The 27,860-nt window shown below is 39.0% G+C and overlaps 9 protein-coding genes across 14 annotated transcripts in view; 3 read left to right on the top strand and 6 right to left on the bottom strand.

Moving 5' to 3' along the window:
• The window catches only part of LOC108607683 (transcription initiation factor TFIID subunit 1), a 48,120-nt gene extending 42,858 nt beyond the window's left edge, over window positions 1–5,262 (bottom strand). Inside the window, exon 1 of one of the 4 annotated variants that reach the window (XM_017998640.2) lies at window positions 5,164–5,262. The gene's annotated coding sequence lies outside the window, so the exon portion shown is untranslated. The remainder of the gene's footprint in view (window positions 1–5,163) is intronic. The other 3 variants (XM_017998641.2, XM_017998643.1, XM_017998642.1) reach the window with 3 other exon arrangements.
• Window positions 5,263–6,847: 1,585 nt separating this feature from the next.
• LOC108608156 (cyclin-K) lies at window positions 6,848–8,692 on the top strand. Its single transcript, XM_017999409.1, has one exon. The coding sequence runs from the start codon at window positions 6,929–6,931 to the stop codon at window positions 8,168–8,170; it is 1,242 nt and encodes a 413-aa protein (XP_017854898.1). The 5' UTR covers window positions 6,848–6,928; the 3' UTR covers window positions 8,171–8,692.
• Window positions 8,693–9,019: 327 nt separating this feature from the next.
• Window positions 9,020–11,936, bottom strand: LOC108608155. Of its 2 annotated transcripts, XM_033293056.1 has the most exons (5): window positions 11,477–11,936; window positions 9,949–11,373; window positions 9,439–9,898; window positions 9,329–9,382; window positions 9,020–9,293 (listed from the first exon to the last, which is right to left on the bottom strand). In XM_033293056.1, exons 1-5 carry the CDS (start codon window positions 11,903–11,905, stop codon window positions 9,190–9,192), a joined length of 2,472 nt encoding a protein of 823 aa, XP_033148947.1. In that variant the 5' UTR covers window positions 11,906–11,936; the 3' UTR covers window positions 9,020–9,189. The 2 variants fall into 2 exon arrangements, with proteins under 2 accessions (XP_033148947.1, XP_017854897.2); XM_017999408.2 differs by having other exon boundaries at window positions 9,020–9,382; window positions 9,439–9,889.
• Window positions 11,937–12,060: 124 nt separating this feature from the next.
• Window positions 12,061–12,720, top strand: LOC108608158 (membrane magnesium transporter 1). The gene is made up of 3 exons (XM_017999412.1): window positions 12,061–12,240; window positions 12,313–12,365; window positions 12,423–12,720. Exons 1-3 carry the CDS (start codon window positions 12,159–12,161, stop codon window positions 12,639–12,641), a joined length of 354 nt encoding a protein of 117 aa, XP_017854901.1. The 5' UTR covers window positions 12,061–12,158; the 3' UTR covers window positions 12,642–12,720.
• Window positions 12,669–13,409, bottom strand: LOC108608157. Of its 2 annotated transcripts, none has more exons than XM_017999411.1 (3): window positions 13,339–13,409; window positions 13,120–13,284; window positions 12,669–13,062 (listed from the first exon to the last, which is right to left on the bottom strand). In XM_017999411.1, exons 2-3 carry the CDS (start codon window positions 13,127–13,129, stop codon window positions 12,737–12,739), a joined length of 336 nt encoding a protein of 111 aa, XP_017854900.1. In that variant the 5' UTR covers window positions 13,130–13,284; window positions 13,339–13,409; the 3' UTR covers window positions 12,669–12,736. The 2 variants fall into 2 exon arrangements, with proteins under 2 accessions (XP_017854900.1, XP_017854899.1); XM_017999410.1 differs by having other exon boundaries at window positions 13,120–13,266; window positions 13,339–13,405.
• Window positions 13,410–14,165: 756 nt separating this feature from the next.
• Window positions 14,166–15,538, top strand: LOC108603751 (translation initiation factor IF-2). The gene is made up of 2 exons (XM_017992829.2): window positions 14,166–15,056; window positions 15,113–15,538. The coding sequence occupies exons 1-2, from the start codon at window positions 14,192–14,194 to the stop codon at window positions 15,343–15,345; spliced, it is 1,098 nt and encodes a 365-aa protein (XP_017848318.1). The 5' UTR covers window positions 14,166–14,191; the 3' UTR covers window positions 15,346–15,538.
• Window positions 15,539–16,153: 615 nt separating this feature from the next.
• LOC108600023 lies at window positions 16,154–18,511 on the bottom strand. The gene is made up of 4 exons (XM_017986748.2): window positions 18,354–18,511; window positions 18,236–18,295; window positions 16,533–17,454; window positions 16,154–16,471 (listed from the first exon to the last, which is right to left on the bottom strand). The coding sequence occupies exons 1-3, from the start codon at window positions 18,427–18,429 to the stop codon at window positions 17,066–17,068; spliced, it is 525 nt and encodes a 174-aa protein (XP_017842237.2). The 5' UTR covers window positions 18,430–18,511; the 3' UTR covers window positions 16,154–16,471; window positions 16,533–17,065.
• A 1,618-nt stretch (window positions 18,512–20,129) lies between these two features.
• LOC108601258 (variant surface antigen E) lies at window positions 20,130–21,716 on the bottom strand. Its single transcript, XM_017989161.2, has 3 exons — window positions 21,581–21,716; window positions 20,454–21,221; window positions 20,130–20,399 (listed from the first exon to the last, which is right to left on the bottom strand). The coding sequence occupies exons 1-3, from the start codon at window positions 21,636–21,638 to the stop codon at window positions 20,194–20,196; spliced, it is 1,032 nt and encodes a 343-aa protein (XP_017844650.1). The 5' UTR covers window positions 21,639–21,716; the 3' UTR covers window positions 20,130–20,193.
• Window positions 21,717–24,106: 2,390 nt separating this feature from the next.
• LOC108598283 (cell wall integrity and stress response component 4) lies at window positions 24,107–27,332 on the bottom strand. The gene is made up of 3 exons (XM_017984902.1): window positions 27,132–27,332; window positions 24,571–25,050; window positions 24,107–24,510 (listed from the first exon to the last, which is right to left on the bottom strand). Exons 1-3 carry the CDS (start codon window positions 27,193–27,195, stop codon window positions 24,296–24,298), a joined length of 759 nt encoding a protein of 252 aa, XP_017840391.1. The 5' UTR covers window positions 27,196–27,332; the 3' UTR covers window positions 24,107–24,295.
• Window positions 27,333–27,860: the final 528 nt, after the last annotated feature.

The raw sequence follows: 27,860 nt of genomic DNA, 5'->3' as shown, positions 1-27,860 counted from the left end.
AATGTTGTATGCCAACAGTTTCTAATCAGATCAGATAATGTTACCTGATTGCCCAAACCTACAAAACTTGCAGCTTAAAATAAAAAACATATAACAATAAATAGTTTGACTTATGGACATACAACTTTTTACTATAAACAAAATTTCCTACGCCTCGAGCTACACACAAAATCTCAAACTATTTCAAATTTTATTTGTTTACACACAACTCATGAAGAGGCAAAAAACTACGCAAAAATTACATAAATTATGCAAATTTAGGCCAAGCTAACCAAAAGCGGTAGTCGCAGTATAAAACAAAAACAACAAAATGTCAATAATAAACAAAACACATGCCAGTCAAACACCCACAACTAAAAGTGTTAAAATTGCCAAATATATATATTTTTAACTGTCATTAATGCTGTAGTCAATGGCAAGTTAACAAACAAACAGAAGTCAACTCACTTATGAAATGTCATAGACATTGTAGTGTAGTGAAAGCTTCAAATCACAATTAATGTTAACAAATTAACTAAATGAATTTACAATTAGCGCACAATTAACAATTTTTTCGTAAAAGTGTAGCCAATTGCATGACGGAAGTCTCCAGCTGTTAGCCAAGTGGCAATTACATTGATTTCAAAAGAATCAGCTCCAGTTCATTCAACCGGCAAAAGGCAACAGCATCTAATGCTAATCGGCATAAACCACAAAAGCAATAATAACAACAACAAAAAAAGAGAATCTAAAAATGGCCAACAAATTAGTTGGCATTACCGATTTTTGGAACGTGTCGGAATTAAACAAAAAAAAGCAAAGCGAAATCAAAAACGTGCATTCAATTTAATGTTACAATTTTGATTTAGACGCGAAATTGATTCGAGTTGTTTAAGTAGAGGGTCAAAACAATTTGCAGTTAGTAAGCAGTTGCAATAGATCAATAGATCAAGGTTATATATCACAGAATTTAAAATTTGATGCCTGCTATACAAATTTTGATGAATGACTTGAGCTTAAATAAAAAATGATTTAAAATGTTTGCATAAATAAAGCTGCAGATTATAAATTAATTTAAGTCATGGCTATAGCTTTTGACTTGTTATAGTTTTAACATTTTGGCATATTTTGTTAGTTAATTTTTAAGCAATTAAAACATGTCAACTAAAGCGCGAGATTTAAACTCAAATGGCGAGCTTAAGCTGCGCTTTGTTTTATTTTTTATTTATAATAAGAATGGCTCAAACTAAGTTTATCAAATCTAAAAACATAATTTTAAATACATAATTTTAAATTTAATTTTAAATATTTTGTATAATCCTTTAAATAAATATCTGCACTCTTCGCTGTCTTAGCCAACAATTGCCTGTTAGCCTTATTGATTAAGCAGCTGCTTACCATTTAACTGTCTAAATACATTGCAAGCGAACTACTTAACTCATAAATTTAGCTACAAGCCAACAAATGTTGCTTGCCTTTCATTTCTTGCAATCTTAGTCCGGATCTAGCTAAAGCATTTAATAAATGTTTCATTTTAGCTGCTTCTAGCCTCTATGCATTGCAATGGCAGCAACCAAAACCAGTTTCAGTCTTTGTTTCATGCAAATCGGCCAGCATTATGGTCATTATGCGACTGGCTACACATAGCAAAAAACTTTGGCAAGAGCTTACAGCCAAATTGGGGCGTCAGACACTGCTTAAGTGAATGAAATGTGAGGCTCAACTTATGTAAAATGCATAATAATTAGCGTTGGGTCTGTTGAAAGTTAGAAATAGTTACAAAAATATAGAGCGTAGCTAACTTACTTTGATTTATGCTCAACAGCGTATTGCGCATACGCAATATCTACACTCATCTTAGCCAGTTTACACACACACACATACATACATACATTGGCTTCAAAAGAATTGCTAGCTTTGGCTTTTAAATGTGAGAAGATTCTCTTGTGTTTTTTTTGTTAACATTTTAATTAGAATTTTTCAACAAGTAAGCAAAGAACGCTGCGAGGCTTGACTTGAGTTATTAACAAAGCTTTTCAGCCATTGCTTTTGTCATAATATTTAAAAATAAGCAACCTTTTTTTTACACGTTTTTTTTTTTGTTTACTCAGCGCGGCAAGTTTCAATGAACTTTTGTTTGTGCGCTGTATGTCAAAGTTGAGTGGAAAACTGCTTGACTTTTATTATTTTTCAATTAAACTCAAACGTACCCAAAAGTCTTAAAAAAAAAACTCAAACTCCGGCGCTGGCCAAAGAGAGCGGCGACACTTTCTAAGCCAACTGAGTGTGCGTGCTGTCGTTAATCAGGTCAAATCGCATAAGCAAAGCAAAAAGAAATACAATAATTTTATAAAAATAAAAAAAAAACGAATTATTAAGCATGGCCAAAGGCTAAGCGCTGACTGTTCTCGCCTGAGTTGGCTTAAATGAAATTAAATGAATTAAAAGAAATTTTTATTGCTTTGCTTGGCCATCTTCTCTAATAGTTGTTACTGTCTTCTATGAGGGCGCTGCGGGCTTCCCAATCTACAAGTTTCTAGTTGTAAAGTGGGTCAGCAGCAACTTTTGTTGCTTCCCATCTGCGATTGAATTAAGTGTAACGCATTATAGCAACACAAATAGTTGAAGCTTGAGCTTTGCCTCACGTTGGGCGCCTAATTTCAAATTAAGGCTCGCTGGGCAATCAGCAGTACAGTGGGACGTTTTATAATTAAAATTTGCACACTACAGAGGCAAGTCTTATTTAGAAAAGAGCTAAACATAAATATAGAAAATACTTCTTCGATTTTAAAGCAACAGCTCTAAATTTCGAAAAAATTATAAATAAGCAACAAATATAAAAACATATATCTTAAAATTATTATAAAAAATAAATAAGCATAAATATAGAAAAATACTTGTTCGATTTTAAAGCTTTTTCATTACAGCGACAGCTAAAAATTTCGAAAAAATTATAAATAAGCAATAAATATAAAAACATATATCTTAATATTATTATAAAAAATAAATAAGCAAAAATATAGAAAAATACTGCTTCGATTTTCATTACAGCGACAGCTCAAAATTTCGAAAAGATTATAAATAAGTAACAATATAAAAAGATATCTTATTATATTAAAAAATACTAAATTAACAGTCAAACAAATTCTACAAAGCTCACTAATTAAAATTTTACCATTACTGAGAGACAAATCTAAATTTCGACAAAATATAAATAAGCATAAATATAAATATTAAACATATATACATTAAAATATACCGCATTTTTCTCAATAATTTCTTTGACGCTCTTGAATTAAAATTGTTTTTATTACACGGATTTAAAATCTAAAATTTATTATATTAAAATATACCAAACCCATAGCTGATAAAACTTTTCCACTAATGAAGCTTTTGAATTGTATTTTAATAACTTTCGCATACCTTTTCATATATATTTCTTTTGAACTCTTAGCAGACTGTAATGTGATCACTTTAATTGCGCTACATTGAAATGAAATCTGTGTGTTTACTTTTAAATACAAATCGTTTAAGCAAACGGCATATATTTAAACAAATTATATAAATGGTGAAAATATAAACAAAGTAACCTAAGCGAGCGCTGTCGAGTTTTGTTTACGCAGCTGTCACAGCTGTCATATTATAACATAACGCAATTACCGTTAGATTCCAAATGGTTAATAGCCTTAGTTAATTATTATGCAGAGAGCCCAAGCAATTTTCAGAGCACTTTTGATGGCGTCCAAATATGGTGAAAAGCACTTTGAGCACAATGAGAAAAAAGCAGCAGCAGCAGCAGCAACAAGCAACAAGCAACTTAAAAGGTAGCTGACATTTGATGTGTGCTGTGGCCCGCGTCGAGCCTAAGACACAAATATGGCCAAAGGCACGCGTGATATATGGGCACGTTAAGTGCGTTAGTTGTGTCGCTGTCTCGCTCTTGCATTTTGGCTATTGCGTGCTAAGTTGGCTAAGAATGTGTTTCGGACAGAATTGCTGTTGAGTTCAACGCCGCAGCCAATGGTAATGTTGGTTACGCTTGGCAGCGGCAGCAGCGGCTGCTGCAATTGCAATTTGCCACATGCAACAAGCAGCAGCAGCAGCTGAAAACAATACACAAAACAAAAAACCTACACGCATCGCATTGCCAATCAAAATTGTTAACATACTGTGGAAAGCCGCAACAACAACAAACAAAACAATTACAATATGAATTACAACAACGACTATGGGCTAGTTAAAACGCAATAGCAACAACAACAACAACAACAGCAGCAACATAAACATACAATGTGAGAAATCAAGATACTATATGTTATATTTTTACTATGCTTGCTTCCAAAATAGTTGCATTGAATAAACTTGAATGTTGCAACTTTTAAAAATTATTTGTAGCTGCTTTCAATGCTTAATTGCAAATAATTAATTACAGCTAATTCTAGTAGCAAATATATAATTAAATGTATTGCGATGTTGCTAATAAAGCGAGCAACTAATTAAAATTGTTATTTCAAATAATCATTTTAAACTAATTAAGCCTAAAATTTAAAACATGATTTTCATTTGAAAAGTATTTTTTGAAATTTTAATTAAGCTTATTTTTTAGTTATTAGCTATTCTTTTAACGTTTATGAATTTAAGCCAACATTTATTGCTCACGTTTTTTGAATTTACTCAGCTCATATTTAATTATTCTAAAAGTGACTGCAACTTGTTAAACATTCAAAATGAGTCTGCTAAATAACAATTAGCGTAAGCTAAGATCTGCGCTGATTCATCAATTTTTCATTGAATTTCTACAGAATTTTGTCTATATAATTGTGACGCGCACTGTAGCCAACCAACAACAACAGGTAAGCAATTGGGGCTGCAAATAGGAAGCAGCTGCCTTCAACTTGCCACATGGCTGAGGCTGATGCTGCGACTGCTGCTGTCTGCAGTCTGTGGCAGGTTCAATCAACTTGCAGGCTCGCTTAATGGCCTTGGCTTGCGCGCCCGTGTGGCCAAAACGCTCATTAGCCTGGCTAAGCGGCTTGACGCGCCCCAAACGGATGATCTAATCGTCAAACACTTAACACTTAATCGAGTATAGCTGGCATGTGATGATAAATCACAGCAGCAACAAATAAAACTGCAATGCAGCTAAAGGCTTGAACGTGTGGGTAGCTTAATTATTTTACTTACTTATTTAGCGTTATAGACGCAGCTATAGCGTAAAAAATATTCCAAGTAGTTGCATAAACAAAAGACTTGTAGTCGTTAATCCACATGGAATGCTTTCAAGGAATGCAAGCAGTAGAGGCAGGCGGGGCGGCAGTGGGCGTGTTTTAGCTTAAAAGAGAGCACACTATACGAAACTTCACATTACTTATTGGTAAAAACTTGTAGGCACTTTGATTTTGTTTTTATTTTGAGCACACAGTTAGCCACTTTGCTTTGCTTTTATTATTTATTTGCATGCATATATATATTTAATAACTTTTTTTTTTAGCTTGTTGTTGCAGTGCCGTAGTCCGAAACGAACGCGCATTAAAGATACAAGCTGTGTATACAACAAAAGCTAACTTTGTTTGCTTGTATGTATGTATCTGTGTGTGTGTTGTCAGCTGCGCGATCCGTTTGCTTACTGGCGACGCTGACGACGTTTCAAAAGTGACTGAAAAAGCGTTGAGAGCAGCAGCAAGCGCAGCGAAGCTGCAAACGTGTCTTAAACGGTCAAAAGCCAGGTAAGCAAACAAACTGAGAGAGCGCGCAAGAGAGAGAGCGAGAGCGAGAGAGCGAGCGAACGTGAGCGCGCCGGCATACAATGAAATAAAGTTAAGTGAAAGAAAACCATAAACTGGTTATGCTGCTTGGGGGAACCGGCATTATTCTATTGACTAACTTGATACCAAAAGCAGGCCCCCAAAAGCAAGCAGCCCAGGCTCCCAGCTCACAGCTCCCAGCTCCAAGCAAGGTTAATAACATTTGTGCTGTGTGTGCACAAGAAAAATGCAGACGCAACTGCCACACAGTGCATACAAATTGTTTATGATATGTGTGAGATCCCCAAGCACACAGATCTTCCAGCACTGTTTGCTGCCTAGGGCGCTGTTCTGAAATGGAAACCAGTTTCAACCTTTTTGCAATGCGCCCGCAGCTGTTATGCACCCATAAGAATAATAATAATAATAACTATAAAAGTTGCCAAGCGGCGACAAAAGTGGGCGGCAAACTTGCATATGACGGAAACTATGAAAACTGGCGAAGTTGGCAAAGCAGTCAACGCAATTCCTGTTATAAGCCTGCCAAGCGTGTCTGTGTGTGTGTGTCTGTGTGCTGTTGACCGCATTACTTGGCGTCTGCAAACGCCACTAGAGTAGCATATTAAGCTAACGTTAACTGGAATGGCTAGTTAATAGTTACCTCAACTATGCCAAGGCATGGCATTGCGACTAATTGGCCAGCATTGGCCGTGGACTAAGAGCAACAGGTAGCACTTGTTCCAGTTCCATTTGTGGTAAGCGGGCGCCGGCAATAAGAATTTGCCAAACTTGAAAGTAGCTTTTGCTGCTGCATTTTTGTTAAACTGTTTAGTTGCACACACATACATATAAGTATATGCAGCTGTTTATGCATTTACTAAGACATTGCATAATACACTTTACCGTTATTTACGCAACAAACTAAGCATATTTTAAACTAATTAAAAAGAAAACGCGCACTAACTATTTTCATTATGGCAACACTTTTTCTAGCATTGCCAGCTTGTTGAAAAATGTACACAGCTGTGCTGACATGCACAAAAGTAGCCATTTCTAGCTAACTAGCTAGAAAAATAGCTGGTATGGCTGCGCTGGCTCAGACACGTTTGATACTATTTACCTCTCGCTCACGCCAACTAGCACGAAAAATAGATAATAAAAATAATAATACAAATAAGCCAGCTGTGTTGAGCTAGCTAAGTAAAATGCCCTGTTGGTACTATGACAAAAAGGAGTTGCGTGAAACACCTTCGATTAAGGATGGCGTAACGTACGAGACCGAGCGACGCTACCGCAAGGAGGGCGCTCGCTTCATCATGGAATGCGGCACCAAGATGGGACTCGGCCACAACACAATGGCAACCGGCGTTGTCTACTTTCATCGCTTCTACATGTTTCACTCGTTCAAGAGCTTTCCCCGCTACGTCACTGCCTGCTGTTGCTTGTTTCTTGCTGGCAAGGTGGAGGAGACGCCCAAGAAGTGTCGGGACATTATTAAAACGGCACGCGGCATACTCAACGACAACTATTTTGTGTCCTTTGGCGACGATCCCAAGGAGGAGGTGATGACACTGGAGCGCATACTACTGCAGACCATCAAGTTTGATCTGCAGGTGGAGCATCCATACACATTTCTGCTTAAGTATGCAAAGTGCTTCAAGGGCGATCAGCAGAAGCTGCAAAAAATGGTACAAATGGCGTGGAATTTTGTTAACGACTCACTCAGCACGGTGGTGTGTCTGCAGTGGGAGCCTGAGATCATAGCGGTGGCGCTTATACATCTGGCCAGCAAGTTGAGCAAGTTCACTGTGCTGGATTGGCTGGGCAGACAGCCGCAGCATCAGCGCTGGTGGGACATGTTCGTATCGAATGTTACCATGGAGATACTCGAGGATATATGCCATCAGGTGCTGGATCTCTATCAATCGACGCAAAAGGAAGGCCAAGAACCCAACAGTCCGCCGCAGAAACCGCCGAGCCGCGCGGACAGTCCCAACTCCATTTTGAAAACGCTAAATTCCAGCCTTGAGTGCACGCCAGCGTCACAGCCCAATGGCATTGAGCTGAACAACATACAAAGCATCAAATCGTTGGCTAATGCTGTGCCGCTTGCGGCTATATCCATACCGCCGCCCAATGATCCACTGGCGCCAGTGGGCAATATGATAGGCGCACTGCCACCGTCGGCTAATATGAACAGCAATGCTGGCAATTATCACATGTACCATGCTCCGCCTCCACCACCACCGCCAGTTGTGCCTATGCAGCCATATGCAACGAATGCCTGGACGCAGCAACCGCCGCCGCCCGCACATTACGCCGCAGCCGCACCACCGCCACCAATGCCGCCCAACATGGGCGGTGGCTCAGCTGGTGGCGGTGCGCAGGGCTATTATAATTCGGGACGCCAGCAGCAGCAGCAGCAGCAGTCACAGCAACGCTATTAACAGTTGTAAAATTCATTGTTCATAATAAATAATATTAATAAAGCGTAATTTTTATTAAATCAACATTATTCTCACCGCGCGTTCACGTAGTCCGGGGAGTTTGGGAGCAACCTAGGCCAGACGCATGGGATAATGAGCATGAATTTGTATTTTGTGACGTTTATACGACTAAACTAATCGTGATTAAGCTCCATTAATGGCGTAATTTAAATTGTGCTTAATTTTTTTAAAGGGTTTACAATTCGAGTTGCGAATTTCGTCAAAAAATTTAAACTGATCTTAAACTTGCGGTAATACTAAGCTTAAATATAATTTTGTTATTAATCACGATTAGTGCTTGTGCGTATAAACAAATGTTTGACTGTGTGTGTTTGTTTTGATGTTTGTGCTTATGCATGAGAATTTACTTGGCTACTTAATGTTTACATGTTCGTTAAGTAATTTAGAGTATAAGCTAGGCTATATACGCTTTTTATAAATGTTTATATAATATATAAAGATTGTGATATATATCAGTGGGCGTGGCATACACACACACAGCTGTTTATATGTATGTATGTTTTGTTAATAATATAAATATTGCAATTTGATTAACGCTTATTGTGATTAACTTTATAACACATACGTTGTTAATAAACGCGCTTAACTTGGCTTACATCCAACCGCTTGACCCCCCTAAAGACTACGTACTAAAAACACAATGACAAAAACTATTGCTAATATATAAGAACTTATGTATGTATGTGTGTGTGTGTGGGTGTGTGTGTTTATGGGCGTGGCTGCTTAAGCGGCAGCACTTTAGCATAATTTAGTTGAATTGACAAAACCAAAAGACGTTCTAAGAACAAATTCATTGTAAACAGCAACAATTTGTAATTTAAATTGTTACAAATAAATTATAAGAAATATATAAACAGCTTTGTCAATTCGGGCGCGCATAAAATAACAAATTGCAGCCAGGCGTTAACTTTAAGGTTGTGTCTGTGTGTGCGGATTTGTGTGCGTTCTTTTTCTTTTGTTTAACATTTGCGCGTCAAGATTAATTCACCGCAGGCATAATATTGTGGTATCATTATCAACTCGGGCAGCGCCAGACGAGCCGATGAGTTTGCATTGGAGGCGGCTGCAGAGGCGGAATTAGTGGCTGCTGCTGCTGACTGACTGGCATTTGTTGCTGCTGCTGCGCCTGACGCACAATATGTCCAATCTTGCCTGCAAATAATAATATTTAAATTAAACAGCTTTAAATGCAAAACTAACAAACTAACCCAATACATTGGCGCGATGAAAACGCGCATCCAATTGCCGCAGCATGTCGAGATCGCGACGGCGTGACCAGGCCGCCAATATGTCCGTTACCTTAAGCGGCACCAGCGCAGTTTCAAGCTCAGCAGCCGATTCCAAGCTCATGGGCTTGAACTGCACATGTAGCTGCTGCTGCTGTGGCTTTGGCTGCTGTTTGATAATCAACTCCAGCAGTTTTTTGAGCTTGCGATGATTGCACTGCTGCTTGGACACACGCAGCAGCAGCTGCTTGAGATTGCCATTGAACGCTGTGCGCTGTGGCGACTGCTCCTGCTTTTCAAAGTAGCTATGCAGCTGATTGGCGTTATAACTAATTTGGAGTTTGTCCAGCGCCTGCACCAGATGCTCCTCACTCATATGCGCCGTGGCTAGGCGCACCACCAGCGGCTCAGTCGGAAAGCTTTGCTTGGGCAGCTGCAAAGGCTAAACATTAATTAACAATAGCAATTGTTTATAATAAATGCTTGGCTTACCTGCACGCCGCCAATGTTAATATCAATATCAATACCAATATTTATATCACACGAAATAAACCTTTGGTTGTAGTGTGCCATGTCGCTGATGCCCACACCCACGCCTGCGCTATGCCAGCCAAAGAGTCCACCGTATTCATCCAGATAGCCCGGCGAGCCGCTGCGACAGCGCGTCTGCTCGGCGCGCGTATAGAGCGATAGGCTGCTGCCACGACTGCCAAAGCGCCGTCGACATTTGGGACAGCTGCTTAAATCCAGCGCCTTGCCAATGGTATTTGCCAGAAACTCCTTCTCCAGGCAGTCCAGGCAGGTTTCCTCGCCGCTGTTCAAATCAAACTGCGCCGAAGTGCTCACCATGGCTGCACTGGCGGCCACTACAGCCGCAGCTGCCACCAGCATTGGTGTCACATCTGTCGGCTGCTGCATTTGCCCAGCGGAGCAAGAGCTGTCACGAAAGTCTGTGCAGCTGTAGCAGCGCTCATCGTAGCTGGGCTGCGAGCGTCGCGACTTGGAGGAGGAGCCGCTTTTGGCAGAGACCAGCGAAGAAGAGTTTGATAGCGTACTCAGACGCTTGGGCTTGGCGCCTGTTAGCTTCGAATTGCAAGGTGTCTGCTCACTGGGCACGCTTGTGCTGCGACTGAAATTGGTGTAGGCCAGCGTGCTGGGCAGCGACTGTGCCAAGTTGGCCGCCGCCTCTGTAGCTGCTACAGCTGTAAAATCCACATCATCCTTGCTGCCGCACAGCAGCTCATCCGCATCTACATCGGAGCAGGCATCAGCATCGTTTTTAATCTGATCCAAGTTGAGACTTATGCGTGCAAACTTTTTACTTAGACGCTGCAGCGCTTCCTGCGGCGGCTGCTGCGGCAACGACAGCTCATCAATGGGCGAGCTGTAGAGCTGACGCGACTGTGTGGGCGTGGCCGCGTGGCGACCACTCTGCAGCTGGCTATAGTCACGTTGCATGAGCAGCAGATTTGCTTGCATGGCCGCCTCCTGTATGTCGGCTGGAAACTCCAGCTCTGACGATGGATCTGGCTCAAAATCCATTTCAAGAAAATCCGTTTCATCGTCGCGCACCATGCCGAAGTCCAAATTGCGTCCACCGCGTCCAGTGCTGGCGTCCAACGCTGCCATATCAAAGTCCGCTGCATCGCCGCGATACGCATAGACGCAATCGTCCGAGTTTAGCGATATCTCCTCGGCCTCCACATCGTCATCGTCGTCGTCGAGCAGTATGAGATCGTCGGCATAGTAATTGTCACTAACATAGCTCAGATTCTCTGTGGAATTGTTCATGGAAGTGCGACTGGAGCTGAGGCCGCCAACGGCCGCATCGGTGGGCGAAAGTGCGGAGGCAGCCGCTGCAGTGGCAGCTGCCAAATCGCAGTTGAGTGCCGGCAGCGCGTAGGCAGCGCCGTTCAGCTGTAGCACATAAGAATTATTGCATTATTACACAAACAACAAGTAAACAATGGAGAGGCAAGCCAAAGCAAATGCAGTGAAAAACGAATATAAAAACACTTGCCTTATCGCAGCTGTCTAGGCTTATGCCTGCCGCAGCAGCGCAGTCGCCGTCATTGTCGTCGTCATCCGGCAAACTGTCGTCTCCTCCGCCCTCGTCCTCGAAACTTGCAACATAAGTGGGCGTAACGGCAACAGCGCCTAATATTGTTGTTGTAATTGTTGTTGCTGTGACTGTCTGTATTGATATTGCTGTATTTGTAGTTGTTGTTGCTGTGGCAGCTGCTGCTGCTGCTGCTGTTGTTGTAGTTGTAGTTGTATATTTCTGTTTCGTTTTTGCCATTGTCCTTTGCAGCTGGGCCAGCTCCTCGCCATCGGTGCAAGTGTATCCGTGTGCTGTGCCGCACGCCACAAGATTATTATTGTTGTTATTTAGTTTAAATTGCCACAAACCATCCTGATTTAATTTATTTATTTCAATTTTGTCGCTCATTACTAGAGCTATAAAAACATCGAGCTACTAACCATCGATAACTGAGTGTAAAACTAGCGAGTGTCATCCACACAAAGGCGTTCGAGCATGTTCGATTACTTTTTATCAAGCTCCGTGCTAAACAGCTGCTTAAGCTGCATATCTGGCAACGCTACGCTTCGTTAACAAGCAACTGGCAGTTTTACACTGATTAATTTTTACATGCACAAATTGCTGAATTAAATTGTATTTATAACTAAATAAACAGATAAATATGGGCAGCACAGTTTTTAACAAGTTACTGCTAGTGGCTGGCTTCGCAAGTCTGGCGCATGCTGCTTTCTCTGCTGCACATCGTAAGTACAACTAAGCAGACCTTTGGTCCGGCTAGCAACTGGAATTAAATGTGTGTGCTTTTATTTAATTAGATCGTACCTACTTGCGCTTGACGGAGCAGGAATGGACAAGTTTGCCGCTAGATGTAAGTATATAAAGCACACTGACTATGGCAGCTGTAACTCATATTATTTTTATTCAGATCATACTGCAAACAGTGATTAGCTTGGTGCTGGTGATTTACAACATAATACAGATAGTGGGCAACTTCAAGGAGATACGCGCCACAGTGGACATGCAGCAGAAGACTTGGGACACGCTGGGCAACTTTCCATCATTCTATACATTCAATCATCGCGGACGTGCGCTGAATCCAAGCTATAAAACGCCGAAGCCCAGCGAGATTGAAGCGTCCAAGTAGATCTTAGAGCATGCTAACAATAGTCAATGGTTTACATTTTTAGTTTAATGCATACATATAATAAATTATGCTGAACCAACAAATGATGTTTTTAGTTAAGCTGCTGCATCATTGCAGCCATTGTAGTCACATAGCCGTGCCGTTTGGGAGACGGTGTGGTTGCTGTCAGAGATGCAGCCACGATAGGCTAATGTAGCGCTAAACCACTCGGTATAACAATGATCTACTTCTTGATGATAAAGACAAGGTACTGGCTTGGCTGTGGGTGCTGCCATGCAATTGGACGACGCGCAATGGTGACACTTGAGACGTCCAGGTGGATAGACGCTGCCATTGCACAAATTGGCGGAGCAACGCTTGGAGTAGGTGGCCTCTGTGGTGGGTGTTTCCACACCACAGCCGCGATATGTTATGGTATCCACTGAAAGTACAATTGCTGTTGACCAATCATCATGCAGTCAAGTCTAGATCTACATACCAATCGACATGATACACGTCAGCTCCGAGCGACACTCCTTGAAGGGCAACACACCGACCTCACCTCGCGTCTGGGCGCATTCGGGCAACGCAATCGAATCGCAATGATAGCAAACAATGGCCCAACTGTGCTGCAATGGCGCCAGGCCTAACGATTATAAATGTACTAATTACAGCTTATTGGAATAAAATATTACTGGCAACAGTTCGCACAACTTACAGCTGAGCAGCAGCAGCAGTTGTGAGAGTGAGTGCGAGTGCTTCCGGCGATTCATGCTGCAAGTCGATTTGTGTTCAATAAATAAATGTAGTCAAATTTTTATAACAAAAGGCTATTATCAGAGCGATAAGCTATACATTAGCCTTAATCAAAGTTAGCTTTTATATACAAATGACTATCATAGGTGTGATGTATAGAACAATGGACAGCGATAAGCTCTCAAAATTGGAGCGCAATAAGCCTAAATATTTTTTTATTAGAAAAGCGTGTGGAAAATTTAGAAAATAGTTTTTCATTGAGAGAAATAACTGTTATATAAATTTTGGAATTTAAAAAAAACACGTTCTAAATATAAAAATAAATTTAAAAAAATTTTAAATGCCATTTGAAAGTTTCAAGCTTCAAGATTTGTGTAAAAAATTGTTTTATTTGCTTTTGTTTAATCAATTTCCCAGCAACAGCTAAGCAGCAAATTATGCTTCAAAGGTCAAAGACTGACCTCATATTAATATTTCTATTTGTTTAGAGTATTAAGGGTTGAACCTGTCGCATGGTCTCATAAACTTAATGTTATATATTAACTAAGCGATATATATATGTATGTAGAATAGGTCAGCTATAGGCAATGTCAATTGCATGATGACTCTGCTATTAACTGAACGTTTTGCTCACATGTCGACCGCCTTGGAATGAACAACAGAGTTTCACATGATCAAAAATTCAGCGCGGGGTGAAGCGTTGAAGCATTTCAATGGCAAGGTCTGGGTGGGGCGTATGTGGCTTATATCGATTTCATTTTGTAGCAGGATAATTGCGTGACAATCAGTAGGACATATGTTTCAAAATAGTCGCAATGGCCTTGTCGCAGTTGCCAGCGAGAGCCCAAAGCGACTGGAGTCACAATCAGTTTTTTGTTTTTGGTTTTTATTTTTGGAGACCATTGGCATATATTTGCAGAGCTCTTCTTCCATATCAGCAGCAAGCACTTGAAAGTTACGATATAAAGTCATTAGTTGTGCCAGTTAGCAGAATAGTTCCAAGCATGCTGCATTGGTGTCGTGGTTTATTGCTGTTGCTGCTGCTGTTGCAACATGGCAGCTCGCAGGAGTTATCAGAGCAGCAGCAGGCGGAAGTGGCTGAAACTACGCTGGCTATGGAAATGCCAACAAGTGCGGAGCAGCTGTCGCCAGCAGTGGAGCATACAGAATTGCCTGCAGCAACAGCAACAGCAGCAACAGTAACAGCAACAACAACAGCTAAGCCTTTGGAACATGCTGAGACGGCTATAGAAATGACTCTAAAGCCTGTGGATGCACCACCAGATTATGTTAATGACGCTGCAGCGCAGACAGAGCATGAGGAAGAAGAGCAGCCAGCTGCTGAACCTGAGCAGCCAGCGGCTGAGCATGAGCAGCCAGCTGCTGAACCTGAGCAGCCAGCGGCGGAACCTGAGCCGCCAGCTGCTGAACCTGAGCAGCCAGCGGCTGAGACTGAACAGCAATACACAGCAGCAACAACGGCACCAGCAAAGCATGAGGAGGAACAGCCCAAACAGCATGAGCCAACCACTGCATCGCCAGCGCCTGTGCCGTCCAATTTTATCAGCTGCTACAGCTGCAGCGGCTATGCCAACAGCAGCTGCCACGACAAGCCCAGCGAGATGATCAAATGCGCCAAAAGTTTGCCCATGACCGATGGCTGCTATACGCTGATCAAACGTAAGTTATTCCCTCATCCATTTATCCATTATACGTCCATTCTTTGTTTTGGCCAGGTGACACTAAGCTCATCTCACGCGGCTGCATCATTCAACTATCGCAAGCAAACGAGCCGAACTATTGCCTCAAGGAACCGAAGCTCTGCCTCATGTGTCTGGAATCCAATTGCAACACGCATCGGGCACCCATAATAGATGGTGCAGGAGCAGCTCAACTGCGGGCTGGTTTGCTATTGACCACAGCTGGGAGCATGTGCATCCTCGCTGCGCTGCACTTTAATCAGTTATAAGCAAATAATTCAAACAGCATAATATAATTTTAATAAACTATTATTTTAATCGAAGTCATAGCAAATTAAAGCTGCAATTGCTGTCAATTAGTTGATAAGCTCTAAACTAATTAAGCCACCGAGAAGTTAGCTCGAAGCACTCAACATTCACTTATTTATTTTCCTAATTTATGCATCAATAGAAAATATTGTTTAACTGCAAAATAATTGAATTTAAAGTTATTTGGAGGCAAAACTAAAGTTCAAACACATTTCAAAATTTCATTATATGACGCAGTTCAGAATTTTTTATAATAAAAACAAGTACAGCAAACATTTTATATAAGCAAACTTCATTGTATTTAATCTAATCCATTTTACCAAAAGCCTCACTTTTAAATTGAATAATAATGAATTAATAAAACAGTTTATTTATATATAAATTGCAAATCTGATTTAAATTTCAATTTAAACTCAATTTTTCATTGCAAGCAACATATTTTAAAATATATGTAAATTGCTTTACTAATCATTAAACACACATTAATTTATTTTTAAATATTTTTTTAGACCAAAGTTAAGCAGCTATTACGTATACGCAATACATCTACGCATTGTATTATGAAAAATAAATGCATAAACTTTAGGCCTTATTTTTTTCACATATATATTTATTAAATTACAATTTAAACACAATTTTTCTATGCAAGCAAGAAAACTGGAAATTAGTTGCTTATATAGAATGTTGATTTATACTAAATTTTGTGTCCATTATAGTTCAATAAAACTCCAAAATATATAATGTATTTAGCTTTTTTTGGAATGAATGTCGCGTCTATGACGCATTTCGCATTCATATTAATTTATTTATGTGTTTTGTTTGCTATATAGATATTTATATATGTACAAAGTTAGATAAGCAACACGCACAGTGATTGGAATAAATTGGCCTAGAGACATTGCTGGAGCGCAATTAGCAGCAGTGCGAACAGACCAAAGCTCAGTTGCAAGCTGCTGGCGCCATTGTAGCTGGAGGTGTTGCAATCAATTGCGGCGCAAGTTTTGCAGCGATTATCCGCAGTGTTTTTGCATTGAGACTGCATCAGGCTGCCGGCATCACTAAGGCAGCCACGCATGACAATGCCATCTAAATAAAAGGAAATAAATTTGAATTTTAATGCAAATGAGTAAAGTGGACTTTTACTTACTCCACTGGCCTTCGAAGCATTCGCTTGCTTGACCAGCTGCTGGCGGATTGACACAAGGCAGTGCCGCCTATATGATCGCCCTGGCGACAATGCGCATTAGTTATCGCTACGACAGGTGATGCAGCTAAAGGCTTATCTCATCGACATTGCAATTGCTGCCAGCGCAGGATTTGCAGTTGGCAGTTTCGGCGCAGGAAGTTTCATGCTCGTTACTGCATCCGCGCGTCACAGTGCCATTGGCCTCCAGCTGGGCTATAGCAGCTTACCTCGTTAACTGTATAATTGTAGGCGCGCACAATCGGCTCCCGCTGTAGCCAATTGCTTATCTATGCAGTTCTCGCCGCTGCACTTGATGCAGCTGCCCAAGTTAGCTAGCGTATTGCCTATTAGTTGCAGCCATTTTGATCGCTGCAGAAGCAGACAGCTGCTGTCGCTGGAGCCTTGTGGACATAGCGCAGCTGCATCTGTGCTGCAGCCACGTGTCATGTTCTGGAAACTGCTGCCCGTCATATAGCACTGCTGATCCTGCTTCCTTAAACAAGGCACAAGGCTTCAGCATTGTTGCATTCCGCTGGAACATTGCAATTCGCCTCGTTCGCTGTGCACTGATAGCAAAGCAGGCGATTTGCTGGATATATGCCTGCATTGCAGTTATCCGTTGTGCAGCTGCTGCAGCTATCCGTAGCACACTTTGGGCCACAGCCGCGCGTTATTGTGCCGTCCGGCTGAAGCTGATTGTAGCACTCTTGAGCCGCATCGCAAATCTTGTTGCTGGTTGCAGCAGTGACTAAAGTGCAGCCTAATCCATCGCAGCTCTTGCATACCAAAGGCGCATTGCAGTTGTCCGTTGTGCAGTTGAAGCAGCTGGGAGCAGCACAGGAACCAGTCTCAGCCACGCAGCCACGGCTAACGACACCTTTGTCTGCAATGAATTTGATTAACATGTTTCCACTTTAGGACTTAGGATTGCTCCAGAAATAGCTACAGACTTTAGTTGGAAATCGTTCAAAGCTTAAATAGTAACTTTTCTAAGAAAAAGGATTTGAAATATGCCTAAAATATATCTCTTGCCTTTAGAAGTGCAAAAGGTTGCAGCTGCAAGCAGCTCGCAGCTAATTTTGAATTCACTTGACTTGACTTAGTTTTAAAATTTTTTATAAGCTCAGCAAGTTATAAGTAAATTATATATACAACTAATTAAAATGCTTTGCTAAGCTTTATTTTGCACTAAATAAATTAATTTATTTCAAAGTCAATTAAAGTTAAGGAATTATTACGTATACGCAATGCGTATACGCATTGTATCAACAAAAATATATGCACAAACTGCTTATGCTTTTTCTTACATATTTTCATAGCTGCTTTAAATTTATTGCTTTTATTTATTATTTGTATAAAAACCTATGCGCTTAATTTCAAAGCAACTTTATCTACCCCCTTTGGCTACTGCGCTTAGCGCATGACTCATGCTCAGCTGCAGTTTGCTGGCAATACATAAAACAAATTGAATTTCAAAATATTGGATTATAAGTGCGACATTGCACTTGCTCGAATGTGTTAACAAACGTTTGTTATCAATGCCTGTATAACAAGCGATAAGCAGTTGGTTAAGTCTAATGTATTAAACTATATATAGCCAAAGTCTATCTAACAATTTTATGAGTCACGCTGCTTTTTAAATAAATTAATATTGGCCTACTTACCATCAATACTGGTGAAACAAGAAGTCGTGCAGGGATTGCTAGCAGTGCCATCAGTGCAAGCTGTTTGGATAAACTTTTTAGCTTTAGTTTTAGTTTTAGCAAATTGTATTAAACTTACTTAGCGCTGTGCTGCCTTGCAAGCCAACTGCAATTAACGTGGCCAATAGTATGGCAATAGTATTGACGCTTTGCATGTTTTGCTCTAATTTCGCGTGCTCCGCTTAAGCCGAATGCTTTGGGTTAACTGCCTCGTAAAAATGCCTTCGTTGTACTTCTTTAGTTATCTAGACCAAATTTGAACTGATAACGCGCCACGATAAAGGCTTGACATACTTACTAGCCATATGTAGTACGGAATGTGTTTAAATATGGTAAGTACCGAGTTCGCAAATTGAGCTTTCAAGTGCTAAGAGCTTTTTGCTGCGCGCCACTGTGCAGCTTTTGGAAGCTTGGCCTAAGGTTGCAAAACTCAATTAATGTGCTTGCGAGCAAAGCTTTTGAGCATAGCGCAAGAATAAATGAAATTTGTTTTAAGTGCAGTTGTAAATTTAAAAAAATTTTAAATTCTAGATTTTACAATTAGTTTGATTTAGCAACACTTAGCAATAAATTCAATAAAGTGAAATAAATAAAATTATAATGTAAACAATTAAAGACGCTGAGCAACTTCACAATAATTTTTATAAGCTAAAATAAATTAAATTATTGTTTAATGCAATAAATATAAAAAATTGTAATCAAAAAAATTTATTAAATATTAAATTTTTTAATTATACATTATAAAGTGCTAGCAAAATTGTTGCATAATTTATTAAGCAAAGCTCAAAATAATATTTCTGCAAATATTTTGCTGCATCCAATAGATCAGTTAATTTGTAGCTATTCCAAGATTCTACAGTTCAATTTAGCTATAGTCTGTCTGACTGATAACATATTGAAAAAATTAAATATATGTTTATATGTTCCCACCTATAAATAAAGCACTTGATTTCTTTAATCTTTAGTGCAGTTTAGGGTTTTAATAATTTTGAACTTTCAATTAATTCGCAGTCGATTAGTCTGCCAAAAACACTTAAAATTCAATAAAGATTAGAAGCCAATTAAGTGTTTCCCATTTGATAAGCAATGACTAAAACGAAAAATCGCAAAATACCCAATTTTTGTATACAAATCATAAACTATATAGAGGAATGGCAAAGCCCAAAGCGTACCGCGACCTATAAATTATGACGCAGATTGCAATTGGTATACAACAATTGTATGCATGTCTGTTAACTGAGCAAACAGATAGCCTTGCATTAATACTAGTATCTATATAGAAGTATAACTGATTTATGGCAGACACAGGTTCAGCCTGACGACTCACGGTGATTAGATAAAGTTCCAGAGAACACACCTTAGTTCAACTAACGATATCAGTATATCCTGCAATAGATTTCTTTTGTTTGCACTGAATTGCTTTACACTTGACACTGTAGCTTGGGTTCAGTTTTAATAGTCAATCGAAGGCAATAATTAATTATAAGGCTGCTATAAGGGGGTATTTGATAATTTTTATTGCCCTTTTTGCGGAAATTTTGTGCCTAAGATAAATAGAACGCAATTGAAAGCTTTATTATAGGAAATATTTCATAAACAATTAATAAATAATTAAATTTAAGACTAATTAGGTATCATGCCCATTTAGAGATTTAATCCTATTCGCTCAATTTAATGTGAATCGTAATGAAATTTTCCCTAGCTTAAGTTAAAGCATAACATTTAGTTTTTATATTTGTAGACTTTAGTTTATTCTATAGACGCTTAAATCGTTTGCAAATTCAAATTGAACTAAAATTTTTTCTGTTTTTTCATATTTTTTAATTTCATTAGCATACAAAATTTAGATCACTTAAATGCAGTATTTATATATATAAGCAGTTATATTTATGTATATAATACAAGTGCAACTGTTTGCTTTAGAAAAGTGACCGCAGTCCAAGTCCGAGCAGCAGTAGCAGTGAGCCCAAGGATATGCGCAGGCTGGCGCTGCCATTGCAACGATCCATTTGACAAACGTCGCATTCATCGTCGCCAGTGGAACCTTCAGGCAGACCCACCTTAATACGCACAGCCTGGCAGGCGCTTTGCTCCTCCGGCACTCGAATGCAGCCGCGTTGCATGACTGCAATAAAAATTATTAAATAAGAAATCAAAAGTTAATTGTTGAGCAACTTACCGCCGTTTACTAAAATTTTATAGCAGGCGCTTGTGCGATATTCAACGGCACGACCGTAGAGCTCATAGGAGCGATAGTTGTTCAGCAGCTGATCCGTTGCCAGTGCAGCCAGCGAGCGACGCGCGCGTCCAGAGCGCACAGCTTCCACAATGCGACTGGAATCCGTTGGTGCTACATTTTCTTCTTCCGTTGTTATGGTGGGTTCAACTGTGGTCGTTATTTCCGTTGGCTCAGTCTCGGTTGAAACTGTTGGCGTTGTTGCAGATTCTGTTGCTGTTGTGTCTGTATCTGCCAACGTTGAGGATTCAGTTGAAGCTGGTGTTGAAGGTTCTGTCGTCGTTGGCTCAGTCGTCGTTGGCTCAGTTGCCGTTGACTCAGATGCAGTTGAATCTGATGCAGTTGAATCTGATGCAGTTGACTCTGACTCCGTTGCAGTAATTTCCGTTGGTTCAGATTCCTTTGGAGTTGTGTCCGTTGGTTCAGATTCCGTTGGAGTTGTGTCTGTTGGCTCAGATTCATTTGCAGTTGTGTCCGTTGGCTCGGACTCCTTTGCAGTTGTTTCCGTTGGCTCGGACTCCTTTGCAGTTGTTTCTGTTGGACCGGACTCTGTTGGTCCTGATTCAGTTGTAGCTGCATCTGTTGTAGAGTCTGGAGAGCCAGTTGTAGTTTTGCCTTGATCATCGTTATCCAAATTGCAGCTTACCAGCTTATCATCAGTCAATTCATTGCAAGCATCACCAATGCACTCATAACACTCAAGAGCATTGACTGAAAATTAAATTGGTTAATAATTAAAAACTATTTGTCGCTACGTCAGCAAAGTGTACAAATAAAATTGCACATCAATAATTTTGATCATTTGTTTAAACAGCAGAAATTTTTGTAGCATGCGTTGAGTAGTAGCAATTACAATAATGGGCATGGCCATGGTTTCATTTTGTTTTGTATTTTGCAACAAAACAAGCTCGATAAGAAAATTTGTAGTAGCTGCCGCCGCGGCAGCTACAAATTCTATAAAAAGCACAAAGTTCAAGCGCTAGCTAAAATCTATGCTTAAATAAATATGATTGATGCTTGAATTAACACTTAAGCTGCTGTTGACGCAACTTAATTCACACGTAATTTACCTGGCCAGTAACTGGCGCAAGCGCAAAGCGTTAACAGCAGCAGACAAAGCAAACGCATCCTTAATTTATATGCAGGACTTTTTTTATAAATTTTTTCCAACTAGCGACTGACAACGAGCACGTTCGAGTCTCAAATGCAAACTACCAATTAAATATATTGTTAAAACGTTTTGTTTTTTTTTATCACTTGGCGCTGGCACGAACAGCGAGCTGGCCAATGGCACTGATAAGACGTTCGTACCTTTTATATTTATGTCATGTTTGCTGCTTTTACCAATTGATAACATTGCATCAAATAAAGTTTACGATATGTGATAAGGATGTGCTTTCCAGCTATTTGCACTAGTATTACTTCCTCAGGATGTGTCACATATAAACTTATAGTGCAGTCAACTCACGCTGCACACTTTGAGCATTAACTAGGCCCAAACTGCGGCAAGTGTTTGGTTGCAATCTTATCAGCTTAATCGACTTCTTAGATCTGACAAAAGCTCTGATCGCAGCAACTAAGACATAAAATAACATTTAATGTGACTTGTGCAATAATTTGTTGTTGTTGTTAAAGTAACTTAACTAGTTGTAGCTCGATAAAAAGGCAAACAATTGATAGTATGCGTATTTAACGCTTGGGTGTTTACGCTGATTCATCGACTGCATAATTTATTAATTTTATCAGATATTAAAGGCATAAGCTTTAAATAAATGTTAATCAATTTAATTAAATATAACTCAGTCACATATTTTTGGGGTGAGTTTTATAGACTCTGTAGTTAAAAGTGTAGTGTTCTTATAGTTTAGTAATATTTTATTATTATCTATAAAGCGCTAGATCTGACTGTCTGTATATATAGTTTTAATTATATTCTAATCAGCTAAAATGCTTTAAATTTTGTTGTCAATAGTTTGCTATAATATTCAACTAAATATTTAAATATAAATATTATTCTATTAAAATAAAATATTATAAATATTATGCTATATAGTTATGTATAAAAATATTTTTAACCTGAAGGCCACAGCTGCTCTGGAATTAATTCTAAGTTACGATTGACATAAATAAATTAATTTTAGTTACCAAACTTTTGTTGTCGCGCAGCTTGGTTAAATTTTATTGTAAGTTTGCACCTAAATTATTAAATTTATCGAGTTTAGTTTATAGTTAGCTCTATAGTTACTTAGCTTGTCCACTTCCTCTCACGCATTGTAAAGCGTTATCAAATTTTTCAATTTATAATCAAGCAGCATTGAGTTAAAAACATTTCTTATGAAATTTAGCTGTGGCATCCGCTTGTTTACAAATAAATTCTTAATAAACTGCTTACTAACATTTTTTGCAGACAATAAAAAAATGTTTGCTATCAAATTGCGTTTGCTTTTTTGGCAAACTACACAATGGGCACGTTATCTGTTACTGACCAGAGTGAACTTATGACTAATTAACGCTTTCACTTGTTGGCCATTTCTTTATGTGTCACACACACACACACACGCACTGCTTATCAGTTGAAGAGGCTATTAGCTGTGAAGCCGCTTTGACTGATGTGTGTGGCATTGATTTGTATATAATTAATATAGCGTAACATAGCATAAAAATATAAACTTGGTTGTTAATTTCTTAGTTAATTAACCAAAGCAAATACAAACATAAAGCAGTTTAATTGGCTGTGGCCACGCGTGGCTATAAATTTTTAATAGCTCTGCGCTTGTATAATTTATAGCTGTACGCACTTAGCAGTACGCACTGTACTTTATACTTGATTAGGGGAAATTTCAGCATTTGCATTGTTATTAATGAATTCTTATCTAATCGTTGTTGTTTTTCTCTCTCTCTTGCGTTTGCTTTGCACAGTGAGTGAGTTTTTGTTTGCGTTTAGCAAATTTGTTTATCTTCGCTGGCCTAAAAGTATGCCTAGCAGTTTTGTTTGCACAATGCGGCGTATACGCAACGCGGACGCCAAAAAGGGCGTATGCGTGACATTGACCCAAAGTTTGAGTGAGCGCTGACCTAGAATGATTTGATTTTGCATTTGTTGTTCAAAGTTTGTATTTATTATGTGCTTTGCATGGATTACGTAGACGCGTATGCGCACAGGGCGTATACTTCATATTGACCTAGAACTAGTTTCGAAACGCCTTAAGTGGCTAAGCACGTAATTTTTACTTTCCGTTTCAGTTGTGTCGTGTTTTTCAACTATTAAATAATAAAAAAAATTAAGTTTTATTTAATAAAATAATACTTAAGAAAATTTATGCAGTCAAATAAAAATTAATTATAAATTATAAGCATAAATTTGTTAGAAATTTAAGTGGCTTATGCAGATTTATGCTTTTGCACGCAGTGCGTATACTTAATATTGTGTGACCCAGAACTACTAAGTGCGTAATTTTTAGCTGTGAAATATTTGTGCCATGCTTGTGAGCTATTAAATATTTATTAAATATTTTTCTGGCACACAAAAATAATAAAATAACTCAATTTTTATTCACTTAAACTATATTTTATTTAATAAATTTGGTTAGCATACTGCGTATTAATCATTAAATTATATATATTTCGATAAATGTTTCATTTGTGTAGAGTTGCGCTTAAAATTACATAAAATTTCACATGAGCTAACAATGAAAGCAGAACTGCTGCAAAATGAGTGTGTGTGGGTTAACACCGGGCTGTGTGTGTGTGCGTGTGTGAGTGAGAGTTTAAGCTTAAGTCGTTGCTCAATTGCTCTGCAGCACAACTGAGACAATTGCCAGCAGCATAGTGGCCAAAAGCGAATTGCGCAACAGCGAGTTGGCTCCATTGCAGGCATTCATGCTGCAAGGATCACAGCTGGCGAATGCAGTGCCGTTATTCTGCTGCTGCAGCTCACCACACACCGATTGCATGGCCGTAACACGAGAGCAGCCGCGCTGCGTTAAACTTGTGCCATTAACTGCAAAGACAAATAACAATCAGCAATCAACAGTTACAAGTTGGCAATGGCCACACTCACCCTCTTGCTGCGTTTTATAGCAATGATAGGTCACATTGGTGTCGACCAGAGCGCGTCGCTGGCGTATGGCTGGCGCATCATCCGTTACAGCCACAAGCTTTGTCAGCTCCTCGGTGGGTGGTGTGGGCAAACCTGTGGTTGTCTCAACAGGTCCTGCTGTGGGTGGTGTGGGCATTGGTGCCTCAGTGCTTGTTGTGCTTTGTTCAGTTGTTGCTGGCTGTTCGCTTGTGCTCGCTTCTGGCTCTGTTGTGTCCACCACAATTGTTGTTGGCATTGTTGTGCTTTCAGGCTGAGTAGTGTCGGTTATTGGTTCGGTGGCTGCATCTGTGGTGCTGCTCATGGGCGTGGTGGTGGTTACAGTGGATGCCTCAGTGCTGCCGCCTTGATTGAAAAAGTCCTCATTGCAGGCCAGCAGCGGCGTTGCCTTTGTTAGCTGCGGGCAATCATCACACACATAGCACATCAGATCGCCCAGACAAGCTGCAAATTGAATGCAATTGTTAGTAGTGGCTAAAAGGCTTAAAACATTTGCCAAAATTTATAGCAAATATGACACAAATAGTGCAAGCAAAATTGCTCAATATAATTTAACTTTAATTTTTTACTACATTTTCCATTTTAATTAAAATAATAAGTTTTAAAATAAATAATTGCATTAGTAATATGCTAGATTATTTAATAAGCATGCTAATAATCTATAAAATGTATAAAGCACAATATTTATGCATATAATTAATTTTATATTACGTATACGTTATACAAATTAATAATAAGTGATATTTAGGCTTGTAATAAAGTAAAGTTCTATAAAAAAGAAAAATGTTCTATAACCAAGAATATTTTTGATTATAATTAGTTAGACGTATACTCTACAAAAATAAAATTAACATATTTTTGCTTAAAGTTCAACTTTACTTTTTGCAATTAGCGCATTTTTACATATTAATTGAAAATCTAATCACTATTTGTTGCCTAAATGCCTCTAGATCGAGCTCATTGTTATATTTATATTTATTTAACAAATATTGTGTGGCGCTGTGGCCATTTCCTTTCCATTGAAAACAATTTACAGCTTTGGTAAATAAAGCGCAATGATAAACGATCGCCGCCAAAATGGGGCAAAGAGCATGTGTGGGCCATTTATCAAAACTGTTGCGTTTTGGGGCTTGGCTTGTACCCTTGCCTAAACTAATTTGGCGTATTATTTGCTCATTCTTTATTATTAGTTAATTGTGTTAAGCCTTTAGAGCTATTTACATGCCACTCTTAATAATCGATCTTGCCCGCGCGCAAAGACAAATTAGAGGAGAAGTTTGCGCGTTTTGCATGTTGCCGCAATAATTATTTACCCCAAGCAAACTCATAGCTACATTTGTGTGTAATTACGTCAATTGACGCTGATAACAGCAAACTGCTTTCGGGCCAGGCTGTGTGACTCACAGCGCTCTGCTTATCCTGCCTGGCAGTCTGCTGCTATTGCATTGATAATAAACGCGCATACGCCGCGTTGACAGCAAACATTAGTTTGAGTTGCTTGTTGAGTTTTATATAATTTATTTCAAATTTCATAAATCTTATTGATTGATGTGCGCTACGACATTTGTCGTTTAACACGTGATAAGAGCAGCGCATACCGGTAAATTTTAGATGCCAACAATAATAATAACTAAACTTGTCTAACAGCGTGAGCCTGTTCATTAGCAATAAGTTAGCAAATGCGCAAAATGCAAATGCCAAGTTATACAATTAAAGCTTTTAATTAAAGGATTTTTAGTTAGCCCAGACATAGTTAAGTACGTTTTACTTTTTATGGCAAGTAACAGCTGCATTTAGATTTACATTTAAAGCTATACAACAAATTCAAGTAATTCAGGTTTTATTTGTATTAGCCACAGTGGCAAAGTCTAAGCAATATATATAAAATGACATTTGCACCACTGTGCAGAGCTGCTAATAGACTGCCTAACTTTTGTGTGTTTGCTTGTGCTAAATGGTAACACACACACAGCTACATAAATAACAGTTAAACTACAATTAAATTTAACTGTAGCATTTTCGGTTTGCAAACGCAGCTTTTCAATTAGCAGTTTCAATTTCAATGTCAACAAAACTAAAATGTTGCCAACACAAGTGTTGACTAGTTATATAACTTAAACAATTGCATAAATTATTTAGTTTTAGTTTTGTGCACTTTTGGTACATTAACGTATTTCCGCACTTAAATAAATTCACATAATCTTACGCGTAATAAAAATTAACGTTCATTTTTTTTATTATTGTTATTTATGGCATATATTTTTTGTTTGCATTTAATTGTCTGCTTTATATGCAAAATTTGTTTGCCATTTAATGAGTTTGCATTTTAATTTATTTTTTTGTATATGTGATACGCTTGTATTTTTTTTGATTTTTTGTCTACATTTTTTTTTGCAGCTTTAGCTTGTCAACAGTTGACTAAACGCACTTGAGTTTGCCGACTTTGTAGCTACTTAAGCCAAGTTCCAAAACTTTATCTAGTTCATATCATATTTTTATCACTGTACACTGCTTGGATCGCTTACCTGGCGTCAAAAGCAGCAGCAGACAAAGGCTGCTGAAGATCATGTTTTTATTGTTATTAAGCATAATGCTGCAGCTGTTTGCTTTATATATATTTTAGTATAAATCTGCTACAGATTTAGTCAATATACTAAGTTTGTTGGCTATTTTTATAACAGACACTGGGCGCACTCGATCTTAAGCGTCTGCAATATGCGAATTCTGAATTTTAACTGAAAATCTGCTGATTTGCTTGAGACTTTTTATAGTTTTATAAAAACGCGAGACTCTCGACAGTGAACGCGTCGGGCTTTAAATAACAAGCAGCAGACAGAGACAGCGACATACGCATGCGTGTGTGGCTGAAAGAGCGCTAGAGAGTGAAAGAGAGCGAGTACGTACGGGTATGCGCAGTGCTAAGTTTTAAATATATGTATTATTATTTATTGATAACAAATTAATTTATAATGCATAAGTTTCATACCAAATAAACGAGTCACACGCGTTTACGTTTGCCAAAAGTAAAAGTTAAAGAGCAAATGCTAAAGAGCGTACAAGCGAGCGCGCGCTCTTTAAGCAGCAGCTGTTGCGCTCTCTTAGAACTTTCAGTGTCAAGATCGCAAGTGCGCTCGCGCTCAGTTTTTTGCATGTGTGTGTGTGTGCGTGTGTGGGCAAGGGAATTAACAATGCGTTTTTAACATTTTCCTTATGCAAATTGTATGATTCAATGGGGTTTTTTATAAAATCCAGAC

This window comes from Drosophila busckii, chromosome 2L (assembly GCF_011750605.1).
Source record: "Drosophila busckii strain San Diego stock center, stock number 13000-0081.31 chromosome 2L, ASM1175060v1, whole genome shotgun sequence".
NCBI lineage: Eukaryota > Metazoa > Arthropoda > Insecta > Diptera > Drosophilidae > Drosophila > Drosophila busckii.
Note: the sequence above shows the minus strand (reverse complement) of the source record. Positions and strands in the feature narration are given on the sequence as shown.

Bases quoted from the DNA above. Each gene is read 5' to 3' on its own strand.
- LOC108603751 (XM_017992829.2), top strand. From the start codon at position 14,192: ATGGCCTTGTCGCAGTTGCCAGCGAGAGCCCAAAGCGACTGGAGTCAC. The intron at 15,057-15,112 runs GTAAGTTATTCC...TGTTTTGGCCAG, and splicing joins CTGCTATACGCTGATCAAAC to GTGACACTAAGCTCATCTCA.
- LOC108601258 (XM_017989161.2), bottom strand. From the start codon at position 21,638: ATGCGTTTGCTTTGTCTGCTGCTGTTAACGCTTTGCGCTTGCGCCAGT. The intron at 21,222-21,580 runs GTAAATTACGTG...TTTAATTTTCAG, and splicing joins TTGCGCCAGTTACTGGCCAG to TCAATGCTCTTGAGTGTTAT. The intron at 20,400-20,453 runs GTAAGTTGCTCA...TTTTTATTGCAG, and splicing joins TAAAATTTTAGTAAACGGCG to TCATGCAACGCGGCTGCATT.
- LOC108608158 (XM_017999412.1), top strand. From the start codon at position 12,159: ATGGGCAGCACAGTTTTTAACAAGTTACTGCTAGTGGCTGGCTTCGCA. The intron at 12,241-12,312 runs GTAAGTACAACT...TTATTTAATTAG, and splicing joins TGCTTTCTCTGCTGCACATC to ATCGTACCTACTTGCGCTTG. The intron at 12,366-12,422 runs GTAAGTATATAA...ATTTTTATTCAG, and splicing joins GGACAAGTTTGCCGCTAGAT to ATCATACTGCAAACAGTGAT.
- LOC108608157 (XM_017999410.1), bottom strand. From the start codon at position 13,393: ATGAATCGCCGGAAGCACTCGCACTCACTCTCACAACTGCTGCTGCTG. The intron at 13,267-13,338 runs GTAAGTTGTGCG...TATAATCGTTAG, and splicing joins ACTGCTGCTGCTGCTCAGCT to GCCTGGCGCCATTGCAGCAC. The intron at 13,063-13,119 runs GTATGTAGATCT...TTGTACTTTCAG, and splicing joins GACGTGTATCATGTCGATTG to TGGATACCATAACATATCGC.
- LOC108600023 (XM_017986748.2), bottom strand. From the start codon at position 18,429: ATGCAAAGCGTCAATACTATTGCCATACTATTGGCCACGTTAATTGCA. The intron at 18,296-18,353 runs GTAAGTTTAATA...TTATCCAAACAG, and splicing joins GCAAGGCAGCACAGCGCTAA to CTTGCACTGATGGCACTGCT. The intron at 17,455-18,235 runs GTAAGTAGGCCA...AATTCATTGCAG, and splicing joins TTGTTTCACCAGTATTGATG to ACAAAGGTGTCGTTAGCCGT.
- LOC108598283 (XM_017984902.1), bottom strand. From the start codon at position 27,195: ATGCTTAATAACAATAAAAACATGATCTTCAGCAGCCTTTGTCTGCTG. The intron at 25,051-27,131 runs GTAAGCGATCCA...TTCAATTTGCAG, and splicing joins GCTGCTGCTTTTGACGCCAG to CTTGTCTGGGCGATCTGATG. The intron at 24,511-24,570 runs GTGAGTGTGGCC...TTGTCTTTGCAG, and splicing joins CTATAAAACGCAGCAAGAGG to TTAATGGCACAAGTTTAACG.
- LOC108608156 (XM_017999409.1), top strand. From the start codon at position 6,929: ATGCCCTGTTGGTACTATGACAAAAAGGAGTTGCGTGAAACACCTTCG.
- LOC108608155 (XM_033293056.1), bottom strand. From the start codon at position 11,905: ATGAGCGACAAAATTGAAATAAATAAATTAAATCAGGATGGTTTGTGG. The intron at 11,374-11,476 runs GCAAGTGTTTTT...TATGTGCTACAG, and splicing joins GCCTAGACAGCTGCGATAAG to CTGAACGGCGCTGCCTACGC. The intron at 9,383-9,438 runs GTTAGTTTGTTA...TATTATTTGCAG, and splicing joins TCATCGCGCCAATGTATTGG to GCAAGATTGGACATATTGTG.